Here is a 22,562-nt window from a genome sequence, read left to right as displayed (position 1 = left end):
TTCGCGTTTCTAGGCAACCATGGGGATACGCGTGAGCTGACAGACAGGCAGTAAAGAAGTAAAGGGAATGTATCTGTATCATGGTCTAATCAAAATTATGTATATTTCATTATAATAATTAGGCTATATGGTATCTAACGCATCAGGTAGCCTTTCCCCGGGTCCCTTGTGTGATCAATCAAATGTATTTTTAAAGGCCTTTTACATCAGAAGATGTCACAAATTGCTCTACAGAAACCCAGCCTAAAACCCCAAACAGAATGCAAAGCAGATGTAGCAGCACGGTGGCTAGGAAAAACTGCCTAATGAAAGACACGATGAGAGTGATGCAGATTCAGGTCTCATCTAATTTAAAATTCAAATATAAGGGTCTAAATGTAGGCTGTGTGTGTGATAGCCTAAGCATAACCAATGCTGTTTAAGGATAGGCCTACAATCTGCATTGTCTTCCTGACAATTCAATGGGAATCATTCGATAAGATTCAGCAAATTCTGCTAATACCATGTCAACGTTTGAATGGGAAAATGGTGCTAGTAATTACCCTTTGATTAGATGTCTTTATTAAAACATTAAAATGTGAATGGTCTAATATAGTAAATGGTTTATAGTTATAAAATAAGTTTAAATTATAAAGAGGCGCTCAGCATCACCCACCCAAACACTTGCAGTATCTGGTGCTGATGCTGCGTTGGACAGCTCCCCCTTGTGGTAAGTTTAAAATTCACAGCCATCGTGGGCAACTTCAGTGGGAAACGATGTTTTAAAGTAACTGTCCAGTGAAAATTTCACTTTAAAAAGCTCATAATCTGTTAACGCGTACCCAAATAATGTTGTTGACTAGTCCTATACTTATATTTGTGGCCAAAGCACAAATTAGAGAAAAAAAATGCTTCCAAAGCCCCACCTCAAACCGTTGAAAAAAATAATTGCTATTTCCTCATAGAGGATGCCTTCATGTTTTTGACTGAGACTTCTAATTGGCTCACCGTCTGAGCTGGCCAATCAGCTCTTTTACTTGTCATTCATATTTTTATTGACCGGTATACGCCCTCACCATTTTGTTGTTGGGGTACTCCATAGAGATAGAGGACTCATCTTCTATCTGTGCCATTATATCGTCTGTGACAGCATGGGCAGCGCCAATGAGGCTCTCTCTATTTTGAAGTGGTCAATTTTCTTCTTCACGATTGGCTGATCCCTCCTTATGATCCGGTTGGACATGACTCCAACAGGGTCACTAAAAGCTGGATCAGCCAATGAAGTTGTAAGTCCCACCTAGTTGACGACATGAAAATGTTGAAAGCCTTCAATGGCGCTGCCCATGCTAATATGGCAGTTTGGCCACTAGAGGCCACTATCATTCTCTATAGATGTGTTGACAACATCACGAAAATTAAACCAAATATTTTTTTAGAACTAAATCAAGCTAGACCACAGCATGTCGTTTCCAATAGGAACAAATTAGTCATAGTGGGCAGAACAAGCAAGGAGGTGGGCAGAGCCAAGCACGAGCATCATCTGCATATTTCCGTTAGCTAACGTCTACTTTGTGAATTGCACGTATGCATTAACCCCATTCGACTAAACACACCTTCTAAACAACGCGATTTTTGAAACCCTTTGCAAATGGCAAAGTCTACAAAACTTAGTCCACTCTTTTCGGAACAGCTTGTAGTTTTGGGAACAGAAAACGGTATTGAGATCAAATGTTTCGTCGATGAGAACATTTGCAGAATGTCGGCCAAAATCCATCTCGTTCCATCCTCTCCCACTGCTCGACAGTGGGCTTCTTCTCACTACCATATGAGTGGAAACGCCAAGCGGATGCTTCACATTTATACATCCAGTGAAATATCTGTCTCATTGTTCTATCTGTAATTATACAGTATGTGCGCTTCCATGGGGCAGAAGTCAGCGTGTTGTTGTGATTCTGGACGGCCAGATTGCTAGCAAGAATAACAAGAAACTCCATGTGGGGAATTGTAAGGGGCTCGTTTCATCTTGTTCTTGATACCATGTCTTGCTTTGACTGAGTTCATGGCAATGCAAATATGGCAAAAAGTCACTAACCAACAACTGTAAGGATGTATTTGAGAGGAAACAAGTGCTCATTGAGCAAATGTATTTATGTTTTCAATAAACATTGGAGACGAAATATAGTTTGCATTTTGTCAACCATCAAAGCCAACCCCTTGCTGTTTTGCCCCATTGTTGTGCACATATCGGTTCTTAGGAAAAAGAGGACGAGCACCCCCCCATTCTCATTGACGGGGCTGTAGTGGAGCAGGTTGAGAGCTTCAAGTTCCTTGCCGTTCACATCACCAACAAACTAACATGGTCCAAGCACACCAAGACAGTCGTGAAGAGGGCACGACAAAACCTACTGTATTCCCTCTCAGGAGACTGAAAATATTTGGCATGGGTTCTCAGATCCTCAAAAGGTTTTACAGCTGCACCATCGAGAGCATCCTGACCGGTTGCATCACTGCCTGGTATGGCAACTGCTCGGCCACCGAGCAACTGCTCGCTACAGAGGGTAGTGCGTACGGCCCAGTACATCACCGGGGCCAAGTTTCCTGCCATACAGGACCTCTATACCAGGCGGTGTCAGGCCCTAAAATATTGTCAAAGACTCCACCCACCCTAGTCATAGACTGTTCTCTCTGCTACCACACGGCAAGCGGTACCGCAGCGCCAAGTCTAGGTCCAAGAGGCTTCTAAACAGCGTCTACCCCCAAGCCATAAGACTCCTGAACATCTAATCAAATGCTACCCTGACTATTTGCATTGCCCCCCCCCCCCCCCCTCTACACTGCTGCTACTCTCTGTTATTATCTATGCATAGTAACTTTAATAACTTTACCTACATGTACATATTACCTCAATTACCTCGACACCGGTGCCCTCGCACATTGACTCTGTACTGGTACCCCCTATATATAGCCCCGCTATTGTTATTTTAATGCTGTTATTTAATTATTTGTTATTCTTATCTCTTACTTTTTGGGGGTATTTTCTTAAAACTGCATTGTTTGTTAAGGGCTTGTAAGTAAGCATTTCACTGTAAGGTCTTCCTTCACCTGTTGTATTCGGCGCATGTGACAAATACAATTTGACTTGATTTGATCGATATACATCAATGTTTTTTAAAATCTATTGCCGTTTACCAAAACGATTGAGAATGCAACGCCCACGCAACTACTCCGTACACGTAACTACGTAAACAGGAAGAGTCGTTGCAGCGACGCGTCGCCATGAAAGTGTTGTTCAAAATGATCCCGCGCACAATACAAAGTGTACTCTTTTGTAACTTGTTTTAGAACAGTGGTCATTTTACGATTCTCTGATGGAAAGATGCAATGAGGATGAGAAGCTGAATGCCCCGTCCGATTTTGTGGCATCAAGTGTCTCAAGTAAGTCCTAAAAAGCTAGCTAAGTTAGTTAGTTGGCTAGCTACCCGGAAGCTAACGCCAGCTGCGCCTAACGTTATATAGAACATAAGTAGCATTGCTAACCAATTACTTAAGTTGTATAATTTTCTAAGTTATACAGCAGCGTAAGTTGTGTCTTGTGAGCTGTTGCACCAAACGTACCTAGTCGCGTATGCGCCGAACCTGTCCTCTTGGATGGCATTGGGAACATTTGACAAATACAATTTAATTTATATTGATGGGTACACTTGCTGTTTTGACTTCCTCCATGGGTACAGTCGCAATCACCGCCTGTCCACCCATTATGCCACCATTGACTTGAATGGGGATGTCCATTCTATTCATTCTATTTCTATATTTGGGACAGCAGGTGTTCTGTCACATGCTTATTGCAAGTACATTCTCACATACTGAATACTGCATATTGTTTTTCAGAGGGTAGTCAGAGGACCCTGATGCCCCCATCCCATTTCACCGCAAGCACCCAGTCTGCCTCCATCATAGTACCAGGGACTGTTACGGGACGAGGGACAACACCAATAAAATGGGTCACCCATGACGCAACACCCCCATCGGACTCTGGCCCTGCCAACCCATGGCTCACCATGGCTCAGGCCAAACAGGAAATTCTAGAACTACACAGAGAAAACCAGAGGATTCTGATGTTACAGGGAGACTGCTTCAGAGGAACGGAGTCAACAGAGGATTCTGCACACTCCATAGCAAGGTCAGGTGCTGCTCTATATGCCTTGCTTATGAAATCCACTTTTTTCAATTCTCACCCATGTCTATTAACATAACACCTAACCTGCTCCTCCCACCCCCCACACACAGGTCTGGAGCGAGAGGTGAGCAGGCCTCCAGGTGGGAGACAGAATGGAGACTGGACACAGAGCGTTTCAGGGCAGAGTCAGAGAGGTTGAAAGGCCAGGTAGAAGCACTGAAGGAAGTTGGAGGGAGACAGAGAGAGGAGATGAGGGTCAAAGAAACTTATCTGAACAGGTATTATAGTGTGGGTGTATAGACACTGACTTGTCATTATGGCAGATTAGTAATCTAGATCTTACATTCCTCATTCAACAATTCACATTTTATGGAGAAATGTGTATCCTGCTTCTATTCTAAGTAGACCTACTTATTTTTTTTGTTTTGTTTTTTAAGTTACCAGTGATATTACCTCCCCTCTCCCTACACCCTATATTGCAGGCAGAGTCATGAAATGGAGGTGATGCGGGAGGAGTTATATAAGACTAAGACTGAGCTCAGCCAAGTCAGTGTGGAGCTGGTCCAAAAGAGAGAGGACAAAGAGAGACTCAGCACCCAGGTAACAGTTATTCACAAATAACTCTACATTTGTGTAGGTTGTCATCCCAGCTCACCTCTGTTTTATGTGTGGTGGTAACTAAGGGAAAGTTCAGTTATTTGCATCTAGCTTGCAGCAGCTGTGCCATGATTGCAGCATCATCAGCAACAATGGCATGATTGCAAAACTATACAGTGCATTTGGAAAGTATTCAGACCCCTTGACCTTTTCCACGTTTTGTAACGTTACAGCCTTATTACAGCCTTATTCTAAAATTAGTTCAATATTTTTTTATTCGTGAATCTACACACAATACCCCATAATGACAAGGCAAAAACAGGTCTTTAGAAATATCACATTTACATAAGTATTCAGACCCTTCACTCAGTACTTTGTTGAAGCACCTTTGGCAGCGATTACAGCCTAGATTCTTCTTGGGTATGACGCTACAAGCTTGGCACAACTGTATTTGGGGAGTTTCTCCCATTCTTCTCTGCAGATTCTCTCAAGATCTGTCAGGTTGGATGGGTAGCATTGCTGCACAGCTGTTTTCAGGTCTCTCCGGTGATGTTCTCTCCGGTGATGTTCTCTCCGGTGATGTTCTCTCCGGTGATGTTCTCTGGTGATGCCTTTTCCTGAGGAGTGGCTTCCGTCTAGACGCTCTATCATAAAGGCCTGATTTGTGGAGTGCTGCAGAGATGGTTGTCCTTCTGGAAGGTTCTCCCATCTCCACATAGGAGCTCTGTCAGAGTGACCATCGAGTTCTTGGTCACCACCCTGACCAAGGCCCTTCTCCCCCGATTTCTCAGTTTGGCCGGGCGGCCAGCACTAGGAAGAGTCTTGGTGGTTCCAAACTTCTTCCATTTGAAGAATAATGGAGGCCAGTGTATTCTTGGGGACCTTCAATGCTGCAGAAATGTTTCGGTACCCTTCCCCAGGTCTGTGCCTCGACACAATCCTGTCTTGGAGCTCTATGGACAATTCCTTCGACCTCATGAATTGGTTTTTGCTCTGACAATGCACTATCAACTGTGGGACCTTGTGTAGAAAGGTGTGTGCCTTTCCAAAAATGTCCAATCAATTGAATTCACCACAGGTGGACTCCAATCAAATTGTAGAAACATCTCAAAGATGATCAATGGAAACAGGATGCACCTGAGCTCAATTTCGATTCTCATAGCAAATAGTCTGAATGTAAATAAGGTATTATTATTGTAATTTTTTAATACATTTGCAAAAATGTCTAAAAAAACAGTTTTTGTCATTATGGGGTATTGTGTGTAGATTGAAGAAAAATAATAATTGAATCAAATTTAGAATAAGGCTGTAATGTAACAAAATGTGGGAAAGGGGAAGGGGTCTGAATACTTTCTGAATACATTGTATATTGATGGTCCAAGAAATGGTATAGAAGCCAAGTCAGGTATGCTTGCAGCCCCCAAGGACTGTAATTTTGAATCACTGCTTCAAAACAGCTATTGGTTTAAATCAATTCCCTGCTCCCAGGCTTCCACTAAAACCTCTTCTTTATTTACTACATTGACCTTGTATTGGACAATGCCTGCTCTCTGTGGTGTGCAGCTGGATATGCTGGAGAGGAAGTCTGTGGAGGAGGCTGAGAGGCTGAGGAGGGAGGTGGAGAGGAGCAGACAGGAAACCCACAGGCTGACCAGGGAGGCTGATATAGCCAGGCTGCAGGCTGGGGAAGAGGCCAAGCAGGAGTTGCAGAAACTAAATAAGCAACTGGAGGAATCCCACAGGAGACATGAAACACAGGTAAGAGTATTTTTTTCAGATTGTTTACATTTCTTTCTGAACAATTTAACAAACATGGCGCAAATAATACATTTTTTACAGATGTGTAAGTTTTATTGTGGATCTCTTTATTTGTTCCCTCTAGTTGCAGCAGTTGACTGCCACCCATGACACTGAATTGTCCACAGTCAGACAGACGAGCTCTGAGGTGCAGGAGAGGTTATGTCATCTGTCAAAGGAGGTGACTCATCTGAAGTGCTGTCTACTGGAAGTGTCTGCAGAGAGAGATGGACTGAAAGAACAACTAAGGTAGGTGTTATATTTGATCCCAAAGCTTCTTAAATATACTGCTTTGTTCAATGGATGGATAGTATCTCATGTTTGGGTTTTTATTTTTTCAGCCAAATGGGCAATGCTTTTGAGACCCAGTCAGCAACGTTGCAGAGTCTTAGAAACTACATTGGACAACTTACCCCTGAGAGAGGGTTGGAAGAGAAACTAACTGAAACCATTCAGGTGGGGAGATTCATTGATAACATTGATTTAGATCAAGTTACTTGTGTGCTCTAAGGAAACACACAAGGAAAAATACAGTTAGTGCTTAACCAAGCAGAGAAATGGATTGTTCTTCCAGCAAAGTCTTGTCTGTAGAACAAGGTGAATCTTGGCTCATTTAATCTCAATGTATGGTATGAGCATATTTTCATATTACCATGTAATATGTAGTCAATATTATAATCTGACTTCCTCTATAGACACTGAATAGGGAGAAGGAGGCTCTGCAGGTGACAACAGAGCTTCTGACGGTCAGACTCAACTCTGTGAACGACATATTGGCCCTACAAGAGGAGGAGATGGTAGAGAAGGTGTTTGAACCATGCTTGTGTGTTCACAGCCCCACAGCTGATGCAAAATCCTCTTATTTCTTTCAGATATTTGATTAACATCCATTCCCCCATGTGTGGGTGACTATATCTGAGTGGTTTGTGGGTTAAGTAAAGGCTTTGTCACGTCCACAGACTCTGTCAGACCCTCTCCTGAAAGCTGGGCCCAAAGGCACTCGGGTTCTGCGTTGCTGGAGAGAGAAGGTCTTCATGTTGTTGGTCCAGCTTCGCTCAAAGGATATGGAACTGAGGGGAGAAAGGGATAAACTTCACTCAACCGTATGTGATTTAGGAGGCTTATGACTTAAAAACCTGACGAACTCCAACCACTGTGAAATAATGTTCAGTGTATAAATAGGCAAATCGTGATAAGGGACATAATCGAAACGTGCAGAAACATCCATTACTCTATTGTGTGTCCTGTTGCTTCAGATCTTGTCTCTGGAGCAGGAGGTGAAGAAGGAGAAGTACCAGTCCAATGTGTTCCAGCACAGCCTGCAGGACAGAACAGCTGAGCTGGAGCTGGAGAGGGTGGCTAGGGAGGTGAGGAGGAGCTGGGGGACAGCCTCTGTGGGAGTGTCTCAATGCATCTCTTCATAGGATGTCTTTCCTCCATTTTGTTGAGACATGATGCATCTGCTGTTGCCAGGGGGAGTTGCCAATTACCTCTGTTGTGTTAGCACAGCAGAGGGCGCCACTTCTCACGAAAAATCTCTTACACCTCCCATTAGTATTAAGAGAATACAAAAAATGCTTCCTTTAAAAATGTTATAGCAAGATTAAAATTTCCAGATTAAATACTCTCAAACAATCCTCAAAAGACACGATTGAACCCTGAAGTCAGTGTGCGATGACATTAAACTTTTTTCAGAAATTTGACATTTAACTGTATATGTAATCAAAAGGTCACTATGACCTCATCCGAAAGGAGACCCTAGTAGTTGTCTGGTGGCGGGTCGGTTTTTATGTTTGTCTGGTCCTGTCAGGCCGTGGAGCAGGACATGACTACGACTAAGAGGGAGAACACAGAGCTGAAGAGCTGGAGTCAGGAGGCAGAGGCTGGACTGAGGACAATGACAGAGGATACCCAGCGGTAAAGAGCTGCCAGATAGACAGATCCCCTTGACAACCACTATACAAGTCAAGTCGCCTGAGATATTTAAGTTGTACTAACTGTAATTTTGTACACTGGGCACCTAATCTTTTCCAGACTCTTTCACAGTCCATATCACTCATACCATCTGTTACAAAATGTCCAATGACACAGGGTGAATTTGTGTACTACTCGATCCTACAATCCTCATTTGATGTCAAATCTTTTGTTATAGTACCAGTTCTTCTTTCTACAGATTCAGTCAGGCATTTGAGGCTAAGATGTCAGAGGTGGAGACTGTCCAAACACGTCTGAACAGCTTTGGCCAGAGGCTGACCTTTGCCAAAAGAAGAGTGGACACAATTCAAGGTCTGTCTATAGATCTGAAATGATTTCTTCCCGCTTAACTACAGGAAATCTTACAACAGTGAGTTTAAATTGCATGTGCCCCTGGATAATTCTTTGCACTGTTTTATTCTGGCTCAGTTTGACCACACATTCACTGTACTGTTGTCTCGCAGGTCTAATGATGAGGAAGGAGGCCCTACGGAGAGTGCAGCAGGCCACTAAAGCAGCCAACCCGGTCTCTGAGCTGTATGATAACTGACCACACTGGACCACCTTGGCCCTGGGTCTCCATGAACCCTAGCTGGCAATGGCCAGTTATTAATCAGGAAAAGGCCTTGACTTGTAGACCATTGCCTCAGTTTGTCTCTCTACCACTACATCTCCCATTGCCTCACTAGTTGTGCTGTCCTCTCTCTCTATTCACAGTGCCGCTGTCACAGAGCTCCAGGCAGAGCTGTCCTCGGCGTGTGAGGAGAGAGACAAGCTTAGGCAGGAGCTCAAGAGAACCCCCGAGCTCATTGAGAGTGCTCTGGCTGATGTCCGTGAACAGTGTACGCTGTTTAGTCATCTGTTCAGAGAGATTCATGAATTCCTTGTACACTGTAACTGTACCTACAGTAGATTTGCATGCACCATCAAATCAAATTTTCTTTGTCACATTTGCCCGAATAGAACAGGTTTAGACCTTATAGTGAAATGCCTACTTACAAGTCCTTAACCAACAATGCAGTTAAGAAAAATAAGTATTAAGTTAAAAATACAATATAATTAAAGAACAGCAGTCAAATAACAGTGGCGAAGGCTATATACAGGGGGTACCGGTACACAGTCAATGTGCAGGGGCACTGGTTAGTCGAGGTAATTGAGGTAATATGTACATGTAGGTAGAGTTATTACAGTGACTATGCAGAGATAATAAACAGAGTAGCAGCAGCATAAACGAGGGGTGGGGGGGCGACAATACAAATAGTCTGGTTAGCCATTTGATTAGCTGTTCCGGAGTCGTAAGGCTTGGGGTGTAAAAGCTGTTTGGACCTAGACTTGGCGCTCCGGTACCGCTTGCCATGCGGTAGCAGAGAGAACAGTCTATGACTAGGGTGGCTGTACTCTTTGACTATTTTTAGCGCCTTCCTCCTCTTGTATATCCTGACTATGTGGTAGTAGAAATACTCAGAATACAGTACACCAGGGGTGTCAAACATACGGCTGGCTAGGGGGTCCAAGCCGGACTTCGGGTGGTTTGAATCCGACCCGTGGTGGGAACAAAGTCAATGTACTTTTTAAAATAACCAAAGCCAAATGAGAACAGTGTGGTAATGATAATGAACCTAAATTCATTGACTGTGTCCAGCTCGCTAATAATCACCGTAATGAAAGATGGAGAGTCCGGGATTCCCGGAATTATGGATTTAAGACTATATTTGGCCATTTTCACGGCGTGGAAAAATAACCAGTTTTCCATGCGGCCCTTTGGACCTCGTTGAAGACTGACTGCGGCCTCCTGGGCAAATGAGTTTGACACCCCTGCAGTACACCATCTGTGTTCCCCCTCCTCTCCAGTTGACAGTGAGGTGAGGCAGCTGAGGGAGGCTGCAGAGCGAAGCAGGGGTGAAGCCCACGAGGCCCAGGCAGCCAGAGAGGAGGCCCAGCAGAGGCTGCAGGAGGCCCACACACAGCTAGAGGAGAGCAATCTCAACCTAGAGCAGCTCCATGCACAGCTGATCAGCCAACAGGAGGACAGTGACAGAGGTTAGAGAGGGATCAGGGTGGACTTAAGTGTACAATGCCAGGATTCCATTGTAATTCAGTCAATTGTTCTGTGTTCTGCAAGGATTTTTCAATCTATTCATCAAATTTAAATTTCTCTTGAAATCGATGTGACCGAATTGTTGACATGTCACAATGTTCTGTACCTGAATTTCTCCTTACACCATCGGTGTTTGACTGTCCCATCAGCTCTGCAGGAGAGAGTGTCTGAGACAGAGGATCACTGTGCTCAGCAGCTTAGAGTGATGGAATCTCAACTCAACACGGCCAGAAGAGAACACACCAAAGCAGGTAGCGTACACTTGACTCATTCATCACATAATGTCCATCTCAACACAAACATGTGAAAGGGTCATGTAGAGTTGAGAGGATTCATATATGCGTCTACAGAAATGTACTGTAGTGTAAATATATATGGCTAAGACTGATAGGACTCCTGTCTGTATGTTATAGTGGTAGCCCTGCGTCAGTTTGAGAGACAGGCTAAGAGAGAGAGGGAGCAGGAGAGAGAAGCACAATGCCTTCAGAGTGAACACACCAAGAGAGAAATCCAGGATCTACAGAAACTACTGCAAGAAAAGGACAAGGACAGAAATCTACTTTTGGTGAGTTCATTGTTTTTTTTTCCCATGTCTTGGTTTATTGTAAGTTAGCCACGAACCTCAGGCTTCGTTCACGTACTGTACATTCTGAAAGCCTGGTGAACTTGTCGGCAGAAAGATGCTTAAAAGGGGTTAGTCTAGATGGAAATTAGTATTTGACATGGTTCAAGCTCTGAACAGAGGTTTTGTTCCAGAAAACATTTGACTTCCAAAAAGCAAGCGAACATGAGATACAAAAAACAACGCTACATACTTAAACGTTGTCTGACGTGGTAGAAAAATATGAAAATGACAAAAAAAAAAATGCCTCTCCTAACAGGGAATGTCATTTCTACTCTGAGCCAATCAAATGTGAGTGTTGGCCACTGCAGCGCCTCAGCGCCTCCAACAGTCAACAAGACAAGTTTTGGAAGGATGGCCTCCGCGAGACTTATTGTTTACCATGTTGAGAGACTTTTTTTTCTTTTTTGTGAAACTGACAACTGTCAAGACACTTTCTTACACAGATCCATTTTCAGTATTTGTATATTTTTCCTCCCACAGGCGACTGTACGTGAGAGGGGTCTGATGAGTGAGTATAAGGCAGCCCGGACCACAGCCCTGCAGACTTCTGTGGCCTTGGAGCAGCAGCAGAGACCCTCAAGGAAGAGCAACACTCTGAGAGCCAAAGACCAGCCACAGACCAGAGGTAACTTCCACCAACACACCATGTTGTCACATTGTCTCTTTCTATGAATACCTCTTGTAATATAATACAAGTTATATGTATAACACTTTATACACTGAGTATACCAAAAATTAGCTACACCTTTCTAATATTGAGTTGCACCCCCTTTTCCCCTCAGAACAGCCTCAATTCGCCAGGGCATGAACTCTACAAGGTGTCGAAAGTGTTCCACAGGGATGCTGGCCCATGATTCCAATGCTTCCCACAGTTGTGTCAAGTTGGCTGGATGGCCTTTGGGTGGTAGACCATTCTTGATACACACAGGAAGCTGTTGAGCATTAAAAAAAAACAGCAATGTTGCAGTTCTTGACACAAACTGGTGCACCTGGCACCTACTGCCATACCCCACTCAAAGGCTCTTAAATCTTTTGTCTTGCCCATTCACCATCTGAATGGCACACATATACAGTACCAGTCAAGTTTGGACACCTACTCATTCAAGGGTTTTTCTTTTTTTTAAACTATTTTCTATGTTGTAGAATATTAGTGAAGACATCAAAACTATGAAATAACACATATGGAATCGTAGTAACCAAACATTTGTTAAACAAATAAAAATATATTTTAGATTCTCCAAAGTACCCCCTTTTGCCTTGATGACAGCTTTGCACTCTTGGCATTTTCTCAACCAGCTTCATGAGGAATGCTTTTCCAACAGTCTTGAAGGAGTTCCCACATATGCTGAGCACTTGTTGGCTGCTTTTCAATCAATCAATCAATCAAATGTATTTATAAAGCCCTTCTTACATCAGCTGATGTCACTGTTACGAATCCCTTTTGGCCCGACAGTCTAGGGGGGATGGTAGTGAGACCCGTAACATAATTCATGTAAATTATAATTGTGACAAAGTAAGTGTGAACGAAATAACCACGACAACCGAAATAATACCGTCAAACTCAGGGTTTATTTATAAACACACGGTAATGGGGGGAGCAGGAAAAGGGGCTGAGCTGGACCCAAGGAAAGAAACAATAAGTATTCAAAACACCCCTAAGCTAGACTAGCCTATTTCAACAACAGCTAACTAACTAACCAAAAATACAGTGGGTGGTCCGCCCAGTTCTAACTAGTGTGTGTTAACAAAGTTTACCTACGGGTAGTGTATGCCCATGGGCGACTTGTCTTGGTTTCCCCCTTTTCCCACCAGCAACAAACAAACACCATAACCAAAACAATACTCACAGGAGATGACAAAGTGATTTGGAGGTGCTCAAACAAAAGAAGAGGTTAAGACGCAAAGAGAGAGATCTACATACATGGCATTTACAAAGCGATTGAGCTTGAAATCTATATAGAACAGAGATCTACCAACATGGCATTACAAAGAGATTGAGCTACTGAGCAAACAAATGATGGGGTTTTTAAACCATGGGGAAGGAACTATGATAGGGTAGGAAACAGGAGGAGGTGTGTCTTCTGATTGATGGGTTGATTGTTGACTGATTGGGGAGTGATGATTTTCACCTGTGAGGGGAGAAGGAGAGAAAAGAAACACACACACACACAGGATACACACAGGATAACTGTATCCGTAACACTCCCACCCTTAAAAGAGCAACCCCAGGGGTTGCGACTACTGTATTTAAATGAACACTCACAACAAAGCAACAACCTTGCAAAACATACAGAAATCATCTTCACACACGAGACAAAGCATCTGCCAACACATTATCTGAACCCTTTTTGTGGCGGATCTCCAAATTATAATTCTGTACAATCAGCGCCCAACGCATAAGGCGCTGGTTCTGGTTGTACATACGGTGGAGAAAAACTAAGGGGTTATGGTCAGTATATACAATCACGGGTAGGGCACTGGAACCAATGTATACTTCGAAGTATTGCAGAGCCAACAACAAAGCAAGAGCTTCTTGTTCTATTGTCGCATAGTTTGTTTGACATTTATTAAATTTACGTGAAAAATAACAAACAGGATGATCTACTCCACTCTTGTCCTGCTGCAGTAGAACAGCACCAGCACCTCTGGCACTAGCATCTACTTCAAGCTTGAACGGTTGTTCAAAATCCAGAGCAGCAAGTACAGGGGTACTACATAAGAGTGCTTTCGCTGATTCAAAAGCTCTCTTACAATCAGGGGACCACACAAATGGTCTTGCCGGACTAAGCAAATCAGTCAATGGAGCAACTACCGCAGAGAAATTTTTGCAGAAGCTACGGTAGTAGCCAACCATCCCTAAAAAGCGGCGTAGCTCTCGTCTAGTGGTAGGTGCAGGGAATGCAGTTATAGCCAAGACCTTGGCATCAACAGGGCGCACCTGTCCATGGCCAACCTCTTTACCGAGATAGGTAACAGTAGCCTTCCCAAACTCGCACTTTGCTAAGTTCAGTGTTAGAGAAGCAGCTGCCAACCGTTCACATACTACCCTTAGCAAGTCAACATGATCTGACCACTCAGACAAATAAATCACTAGGTCATCAAGGTATGCACTACAATTAGGAACGCCAGCTAATACGGAGTTAACCAGTCGTTGGAAAGTGGCTGGTGCATTTCGCATCCCAAAAGCCATGACTGAGTACTGTAGGAAGTTGTCTGGAGTCACAAAGGCAGAAATCTCTGAAGCACGTGAAGTTAACGGAACCTGCCAGTAACCTTTTAAGAGGTCCAACTTAGTTACATACTTAGCAGCACCAATAGTATCGATACAGTCATCCAGTCTGGGTAACGGGAACGAATCTGGCATTGTGACAGAATTTACCTTTCGATAATCCGTACATAACCTGGACGTACCATCAGGTTTAGGAACCAGAATGCAAGGAGAACTCCAAGGGCTTGAACTTGGCTTAGCCAGGTCATTCTCCAACAAATATCTCACCTCATCCCTCATTATCTTCCTCTTGGAAGCGTTGGTACGATATGGGTGTTGCTTGATAGGTGTAGCATTTCCAACATTAATGTCATGTTCCAACACATTTGTGCGAGTAGGAACGTCATTAAAGAGACATGGAAAACTGTGTAGTAGCCTCACAATATCATTAGCCTGTCCATCCGTTAAATGAACCAGACCTGACTGGATAGACAGCAGCATTTCTGAGTTGGGCAATCTAACACACTGCTGCTGAGTATTGCGCAACTCCAAGCCATCAACATCATCAATTTGACAGTCCACTATCATCGCAGTAGTAGCAGAGGAGACAGCAGTACCTTCCTCTGTTTTTGAACTATCTAACTGTGTGATGGGTCGGGTGTGGTATGCTTTCAACATGTTAATGTGACACACACGAGATTGGCGTTTTCTATCAGGAGTTTGAAGCACATAGTCAGTTTCACTTATTTTCTTTTCAATTAAATAAGGACCAGAGAAACGAGCTGACAGTGAAGATCCTGGAACAGGTAATAACACCAGTACTTGGTCACCTGGCTGTAGTGGACGAGAAACAGCCTCTTTATCATAGTGTCTTTTCATGCTCCTCTGTGAGGAAGACAGAGCTTCCTTTGCGAGAGCACAAGCTTGGTGTAGGCGCTCACGAAAGCGACTAACATAGTCCAACACATTCTCATCTCTGGTACACAACTCTTGGGACAAGAACTGTTCTTTAAGGACTTTCATTGGTCCTCTTACTGTGTGACCAAACACTAGTTCAGCCGGGCTGAAACCTAGGGACTCCTGCACAGTTTCACGAGCAGCAAACAAAACTAGAGGAACTCCCTCATCCCAATCTTTCTCAGATTCCAAACAATATTTACGTAGCATAGACTTCAGTGTCTGATGCCATCTTTCAAGCGCACCCTGAGACTCTGGGTGATAGGCGCTTGATACACGGTGCGTAATTGATAAGGATTTCAACACCTGCTTGAAGAGCTTGGATAGGAAATTGGTACCTTGATCGCTTTGTACCACCTTAGGTAACCCGAATGTCGTGAAGAATTTTATTAAGGCTTTACTCACTATCGGAGCTGTAATCCTTCTCAGAGGAATAGCCTCGGGGTATCTTGTAGCCATACACATTATCGTTAACAAAAACTGGTTACCCGATTTTGTCTTCGGTAACGGTCCGACACAATCAACCACCACATGCTCAAATGGTTCACCTATGACAGGTATGGGACAAAGAAGAGCGGGAGGAATAACCTGATTTGGTTTTCCTGTTATCTGACATGTGTGGCATGTCCGACAGAACTGAGCCACATCTTGTTTTAAACCCGGCCAAAAGAAATGTCGAAGGATCCGATCATACGTCTTTGTAATTCCTAAATGACCAGACCACTGGTGATCATGAGCAAGGGATAACACATTTTGTCGAAAGGCTGTAGGAATCACTATTTGGTAAACAGCATTCCAATCTCCACCCGCGTCAACATGGGATTTCCATTTACGCATGAGGAGATTACCATCAATGAAGTAAGCCACGTTCTTCTTCTTCACTTCTTCCAATGAGACAACACTAGAAAAACATTTAGCAAGTTTGTCGTCAACCTTTTGGTTAGCAATCAGCTGCTCACGAGTGACTGGTAACTGTATTGCATCAGCAATAAGTTCAACGTTCTTTGATTCTTTCCTGGGCTGTTTGTCAGAGGTGATCAGCTTCTCAGAGGTATCACACAACCCATCCTCTTGATCATCCTCTTTGAACAGAACAGTGTTCGACAAATCTATCACGTCACCCTCTTGTAGTGCCTGAGCACGAGTGACAGCACAAGCGGGGAACACATGTGGATAACTGTGCCAACTCATTCGAGAGAGAGTGGTCACTTTTATCCAATACTTCCAATACGGGTACTACCTTTCCTCCGGCAATATCGTTACCCATTATAAAGGTCACATCTTTCACTGGCAACTTAGGACGTACCCCCACTCTGAATATTCCACTGATTAACTCAGAGTGTACATTCACAAAGTGCAACGGCACTGGGACAAAACCCATTTCAATACCCTGCACTAACACACTGGAACCACAGTATGTATCGTCAGATAAGGGCAACACATCAGACAATATAAACGACTGCGCCGCACCAGTATCTCTAAGGATTTTAACCGGACGCTGAGACGCTCCGTCATTCGTTAGGGACACAAACCCCTCGGAAATGAATGGTTCATAACTGCGGTCGGGGACTGAGACTTTCAAACTACAGTTACCCTTAGGCACCTGTTTTGTTGCAGACCTCACAACCATACGAATTAGACCAACACCTGTTGGTGGCTTGGCACGAAGAGACATCCCTTGTTTGCGTTTAAGCAGGAAGCAATCATTAATCATATGTCCCACTTTATGACAATAGAAACAGGAACGCTCATTCTTCTGCCGTGCTTGATATACTACTGCTGGTCGACTAGGGCTAAAGGTAGGAAACTCAGTGGTTCTACTCTCAGTTTGAGCCGAAAACACACTCTTGTGCGTCAACACAAACTCGTCTGCCAACACAGACGCTTCTGCCAGGGAGGATACTTTCTGTTCGTTTAGGTAAACTACAATGCGTTCGGGTAAGCAATTTTTAAACTCTTCCAACAAGATTAACTCCCGGAGAGAGTTGAAATCAGTTACCTTACTAGCAGCATGCCATTTATCAAACAGATTTCCCTTGTCTCTAGCAAATTCCACATAAGTCTTACTAGAAGACTTTCTATGAGACCTAAATCTCTGTCGGTATGCCTCAGGCACAAGCTCATAGGCACGAAGAACAGTAGCTTTGACTACTTCATAATTCAAACTGTCCTCTAGAGGTAGCGCTGACAAAACCTCTTGGGCTTTACCAGTTAATTTACACTGAAGTAATAGGCACCATACCTCTTCAGGCCATTTCAATGCTACGGCTATACGCTCAAATACACAAAAATAGGAGTCAACCTCCGACTCTCTGAACAAAGGTACTAAGGCAATCTGCCTACTAATGTCAAACGTGTTTGAGGACACAGCTGGTGAGGACGACTCACTAACAGGAACAGTAGGAACGAAGGCTAGCCTCGCTGTCTCTGCCTCCAGTTCCATCTGGCGCATTTTAAACGTCATCTGCCTCTGTTCTCGTTCTCGTTCTTTTTCTGCCTCAATTTTACACATCTCCAAATGCCGTTGTTCTCTTTCTGCCTCAATTTTACCCATCTCCAAATCTAAATGCCGCTGTTCTCGTTCTTTCTCTGCCTCAATTTTACACATCTCCAACTGGAGAGTCTCGCCTAATTTGGGCTCTCTCTTCCACCTCTAGTTGGAACTGTGCTAAACGGACATCCCTCCTGGCATCACCGTTTGACAGTGGGGAGAGTGGTTCAAAATGGGACAATGTGGCTGGTGTTTTAGCCTAGCCCTCATTCTCAGATACCAATGGGCTTACAGGAGCAGCAACATCCCCTACAGGGTTAGTATGCTCAGGCAGCGGTAACACAAGCACCTGCTCTTCCAACAATACATTTAACACCAGCTTTTTAACCTCCGACTTAACTACATTCTGTGGAATCGATACTGAATAATGGTCAGCCAAGGTCATTAAATCAACTCTACGACATTTATCAAAAACCTCCCACGAAGGGTTATCCAAAAAGGACTTCAAATCAAAAGTAGCCATCTTACACTACTTCACAAGAGCCAACGAAAATAGCAAACACTAATGCTACTTCAGCTATAACGTTCAACACTGAACTATACCACTTCAATCTACATGAGCGGCATGGGTGTCAGTAAAGACATATCCCGGATGAGGCTCCACTTATGTTACGAATCCCTTTTGGCCCGACAGTCTAGGGGGGATGGTAGTGAGACCCGTAACATAATTCATGTAAATTATAATTGTGACAAAGTAAGTGTGAACGAAATAACCACGACAACCGAAATAATACCGTCAAACTCAGGGTTTATTTATAAACACACGGTAATGGGGGGGGGAGCAGGAAAAGGGGCTGAGCTGGACCCAAGGAAAGAAACAATAAGTATTCAAAACACCCCTAAGCTAGACTAGCCTATTTCAACAACAGCTAACTAACTAACCAAAAATACAGTGGGTGGTCCGCCCAGTTCTAACTAGTGTGTGTTAACAAAGTTTACCTACGGGTAGTGTATGCCCATGGGCGACTTGTCTTGGTTTCCCCCTTTTCCCACCAGCAACAAACAAACACCATAACCAAAACAATACTCACAGGAGATGACAAAGTGATTTGGAGGTGCTCAAACAAAAGAAGAGGTTAAGACGCAAAGAGAGAGATCTACATACATGGCATTTACAAAGCGATTGAGCTTGAAATCTATATAGAACAGAGATCTACCAACATGGCATTACAAAGAGATTGAGCTACTGAGCAAACAAATGATGGGGTTTTTAAACCATGGGGAAGGAACTATGATAGGGTAGGAAACAGGAGGAGGTGTGTCTTCTGATTGATGGGTTGATTGTTGACTGATTGGGGAGTGATGATTTTCACCTGTGAGTGGAGAAGGAGAGAAAAGAAACACACACACACACACACAGGATACACACAGGATAACTGTATCCGTAACAGTCACAAAGTGCTGTACAGAAACCCAGCCTAAAACCCCAAACAGCAAGCAATGCAGGTGTAGAAGCACGGTGGCTAGGAAAAACTTCCTAGAATGGCCAGAACCAAGGAAGAAACCTAGAGAGGAACCAGGCTATGAGGGGTGGCCAGTCCTCTTCTGGCTGTGCCGGGTGGAGATTATAACATAACATGGCCAAGATGTTCATAGATGACAAGTAGGGTCAAATAACAATAATCACAGTGGTTCTCGAGGGTGCAACAGGTCAGCACCTCAGGAGTAAATGTCAGTTGGCTTTTCATAGCCGATCATTCAGAGTATCTCTACCACTTCTGCTGTCTCTAGAGAGTTGAAAACAGCAGGTCTGGGACAGGTAGCACGTCTGGTGAACAGATCAGGGTTCCATAGCCGCAGGCAGAACAGTTGGAACTGGAGCAGCAGCACGACCAGGTGGACTGGGGACAGCAAGGAGTCATCAGGTCAGGTAGTCCTGAGGCATGGTGCTTTTCCTTCACTCTGTGGTCCAACTCATCCCAAACCATCTGAGTTTGGTTGAGGTCGGGTGATTGTGGAGGCCAGCTCATCTGATGCAGCATTGCATCACTCTCCTTGGTCAAATAGCCCTTACACAGCCTGGAGGTGTGTTTTGTGTCAATGTCCTGTTGAAAAACAAATGATAGTCCCACTAAGCGCAAACCATATGGGATGGCGTATCGCTGCAGAATACTGTGGTAGACATGCTGGTTAAGTGTGCCTTGATTTCTAAATAAAACACTGACAGTGTCACCAGCAAAGCACCATCACACCTCCTCCTCCATGCTTCATGGTGGGAACCACACATGCGTAGATCATCCGTTCACCTACTCTGCGTCTCACAAAGACACGGCGGTTGGAAACAAAATTTCAGATTTGGACTCATTAGACCAAAGGACAGATTTCTACCGGTCTAATGTCCATTACTTGTGTTTCTTGGCCCAAGCAAGTCTCCTCTTCTTATTGTCCTTTAGTTGTGGTTTCTTTGCAGCAAATTGACCATGAAGGCCTGATTCACGCAGTCTCCTTTGAAAAGTTGATGTTGAGATGTCTGTTACTTGAACTCTGAAGCATTTATTTGGGCTGCATTTTCTGAGGCTGGTAACTATAATGAACTTATCCTCTCTAGCAGAGGTAACTCTGGGTATTCTTTTCCTGTGGTGGTCCTCATGAGAGCCAGTGTCATCATACCGCTTGATGGTTTTTGCGACTGCACTTGAGATGTTCCTTGTTGACTGACCTTCATGTCTTACAGTAATGATGGACTGTCGTTTCTCATTGCTTATTTGAACGGTTCTTGCCATAATATGAACTTAGCCCTATTTGGTAAAGGCCATCTTCTGTATACCACCCCTAACTTGTCACAACACAACTGATTGGCTCAAACGCATTAAGAAGGAAAGAAATTCCACAAATTAACTTTTAACAAGGCACACCTGTTAATTGAAATGCATTCCAGCTGACTACCTCGTGAAGCTGGTTGAGAGAATGCCAATAGTGTGCAAAGCTGTCATCAAGGCTAAGGGTGGCTACTTTGAAGAATCTCATATCAAGTATTTTTGGATTTGTTTAACACTTTTTTTTGGTTACTACATGATTCCATATGTGCTATTTCATGGTTTTGATGTCTTCACTGTTATTCTACAGTGTAGAAAATAGTAAAAATAAAGAGAACCCCCTGGAATGTGTAGGTGTGTCCAAACTTTTGACTGGTACTGTACAATCCATGTCTCAATTGTCTCATGGCTTAAAAATCCTTCTTTAACCCGTCTCCTCCCCTTCATTTACACTGATTGAAGTGGATTTAACAAGTGACATTAATAAAGGATCATAGTTTCAACCTGGATTCACCTGGTCAGTCTGTCATGGAAAGAGCCGGTGTCCTTAAGTATACTTCATGTATACTATTATCTATAACATGTTTATAGCAAATTTATAAAACATAGAATGAAATTGTAATTTGACTATAGTTAACATGTCTACAGACACACAGTAGTAACCAGTGAACTGTTCTGTGTGTTCCCTGTTAGACTCGCTACTGTCAGTGCTTGGGGACCTTCGGACTCTGAGTGCTGCAGTGGTCCACAGCTCAGAAGACGATGCAGAGGAGGAGGGATATGGGGACAGGGTACGGCATTCCAGAACCAGAGGGGACGACTCACTAAAGTGACGGTCCGCAATAAGTACTAGGACTACTAGGAACTTTTATTCTGCATTTTTACTTTTTGAACTTTTCAAGTCTCAAATCTGCGTTTTTTTTATACACTCTTCATGACTAATTGACATTTCATTACGTGTGTAACTCAGACTCCATGTTGGTGGTAATGATGTGGGTGGACGATTTAGTGCTTTCTTAATGTCTATAAAATGGCACTGTCGACACAACAGCAATGTTCCCAGTTTAAAAATGTATTGGATGTTTTAAGATTTCATGGATCTACTTAATGTTAATTGACCTTTGGCTGACAGGCTCCGTCCAGAGGAGAAGCTCACTGACTGTGATGAGTTTATATAAGGTAGGTGGACGTGTGGCCTGTGCGCCCAGTCTAAGCAATAAGTCAATGTGCTTTCTCCCAGGGCCTCACAGCGTGACAGGAAAATCAAATGAATGGATAGCTTCGTTCAAAACAGCGTGCTGCCTTCCGCTGGAGAAGACTAAAAAACAGGCTTGTTGTGACCCTAAGTGCTCTGAACTGTAGCACTGGAGACACGAGATTGACCTCTGCTGATGTTTCTATAGTCTTGCTAATGGTCGTGTTTATGAAGACATGGATCACCATCTTTGACAAAGTTGTGTATTTGTTTGTGATGTAATAAATTATGTTGATATTTAAAACTTTCATAGTGTCTGAGAAGTGCAGTTTTGATGGAACTTAGAATGCATTTCATGAACATTTGGACCGCCTGTCCTCCATTAAGGAATGGAGAGATCGTGACAGGATATAAAAACTCGTTCCAGAGAATCAGGAGCAGATTGTGAGATGCTCAGATGGCTCTTACTTAAAGTGACCTGGTGATTCACGGTCTATTAGAAGCTGTCATCGCCTGGTTATGACTATAAGTCGAAGTCAGGCCTAACTGGAAGAGATGTTCAATTTAGTCACTATATTTAGTGTTGTGAAAGTATGTCCCCTTTTTACGTTTTAATTATATGTATTTCCATTATGAAGCAATAGCTGG

General features: G+C 43.5%; 1 protein-coding gene across 1 annotated transcript; it reads left to right on the top strand.

Annotated features, from left to right (window-relative positions):
- The first annotated feature begins 3,208 nt into the window (after positions 1–3,208).
- Positions 3,209–22,224, top strand: LOC139423018 (coiled-coil alpha-helical rod protein 1). The gene is made up of 19 exons (XM_071174578.1): positions 3,209–3,414; positions 3,868–4,159; positions 4,267–4,434; positions 4,639–4,756; positions 6,317–6,511; positions 6,636–6,799; positions 6,892–7,006; positions 7,246–7,356; positions 7,510–7,653; positions 7,807–7,917; positions 8,361–8,467; positions 8,724–8,836; positions 8,989–9,061; positions 9,242–9,366; positions 10,376–10,564; positions 10,772–10,873; positions 11,036–11,187; positions 11,728–11,872; positions 21,413–22,224. The coding sequence occupies exons 1-19, from the start codon at positions 3,348–3,350 to the stop codon at positions 21,550–21,552; spliced, it is 2,631 nt and encodes an 876-aa protein (XP_071030679.1). The 5' UTR covers positions 3,209–3,347; the 3' UTR covers positions 21,553–22,224.
- Positions 22,225–22,562: the final 338 nt, after the last annotated feature.

Source organism: Oncorhynchus clarkii, chromosome 12 (assembly GCF_045791955.1).
Source record: "Oncorhynchus clarkii lewisi isolate Uvic-CL-2024 chromosome 12, UVic_Ocla_1.0, whole genome shotgun sequence".
Lineage (NCBI taxonomy): Eukaryota > Metazoa > Chordata > Actinopteri > Salmoniformes > Salmonidae > Oncorhynchus > Oncorhynchus clarkii.
This window is presented reverse-complemented; position numbering and strand designations above follow the sequence as displayed.

Excerpts from the sequence above, each read along its gene's own strand:
- LOC139423018 (XM_071174578.1), top strand. The coding sequence starts at position 3,348 with ATGGAAAGATGCAATGAGGATGAGAAGCTGAATGCCCCGTCCGATTTT. Across the intron at positions 6,800-6,891 it reads GGACTGAAAGAACAACTAAG|CCAAATGGGCAATGCTTTTG; the intron begins GTAGGTGTTATA and ends TTATTTTTTCAG. Across the intron at positions 9,062-9,241 it reads GCCAACCCGGTCTCTGAGCT|TGCCGCTGTCACAGAGCTCC; the intron begins GTATGATAACTG and ends CTCTATTCACAG.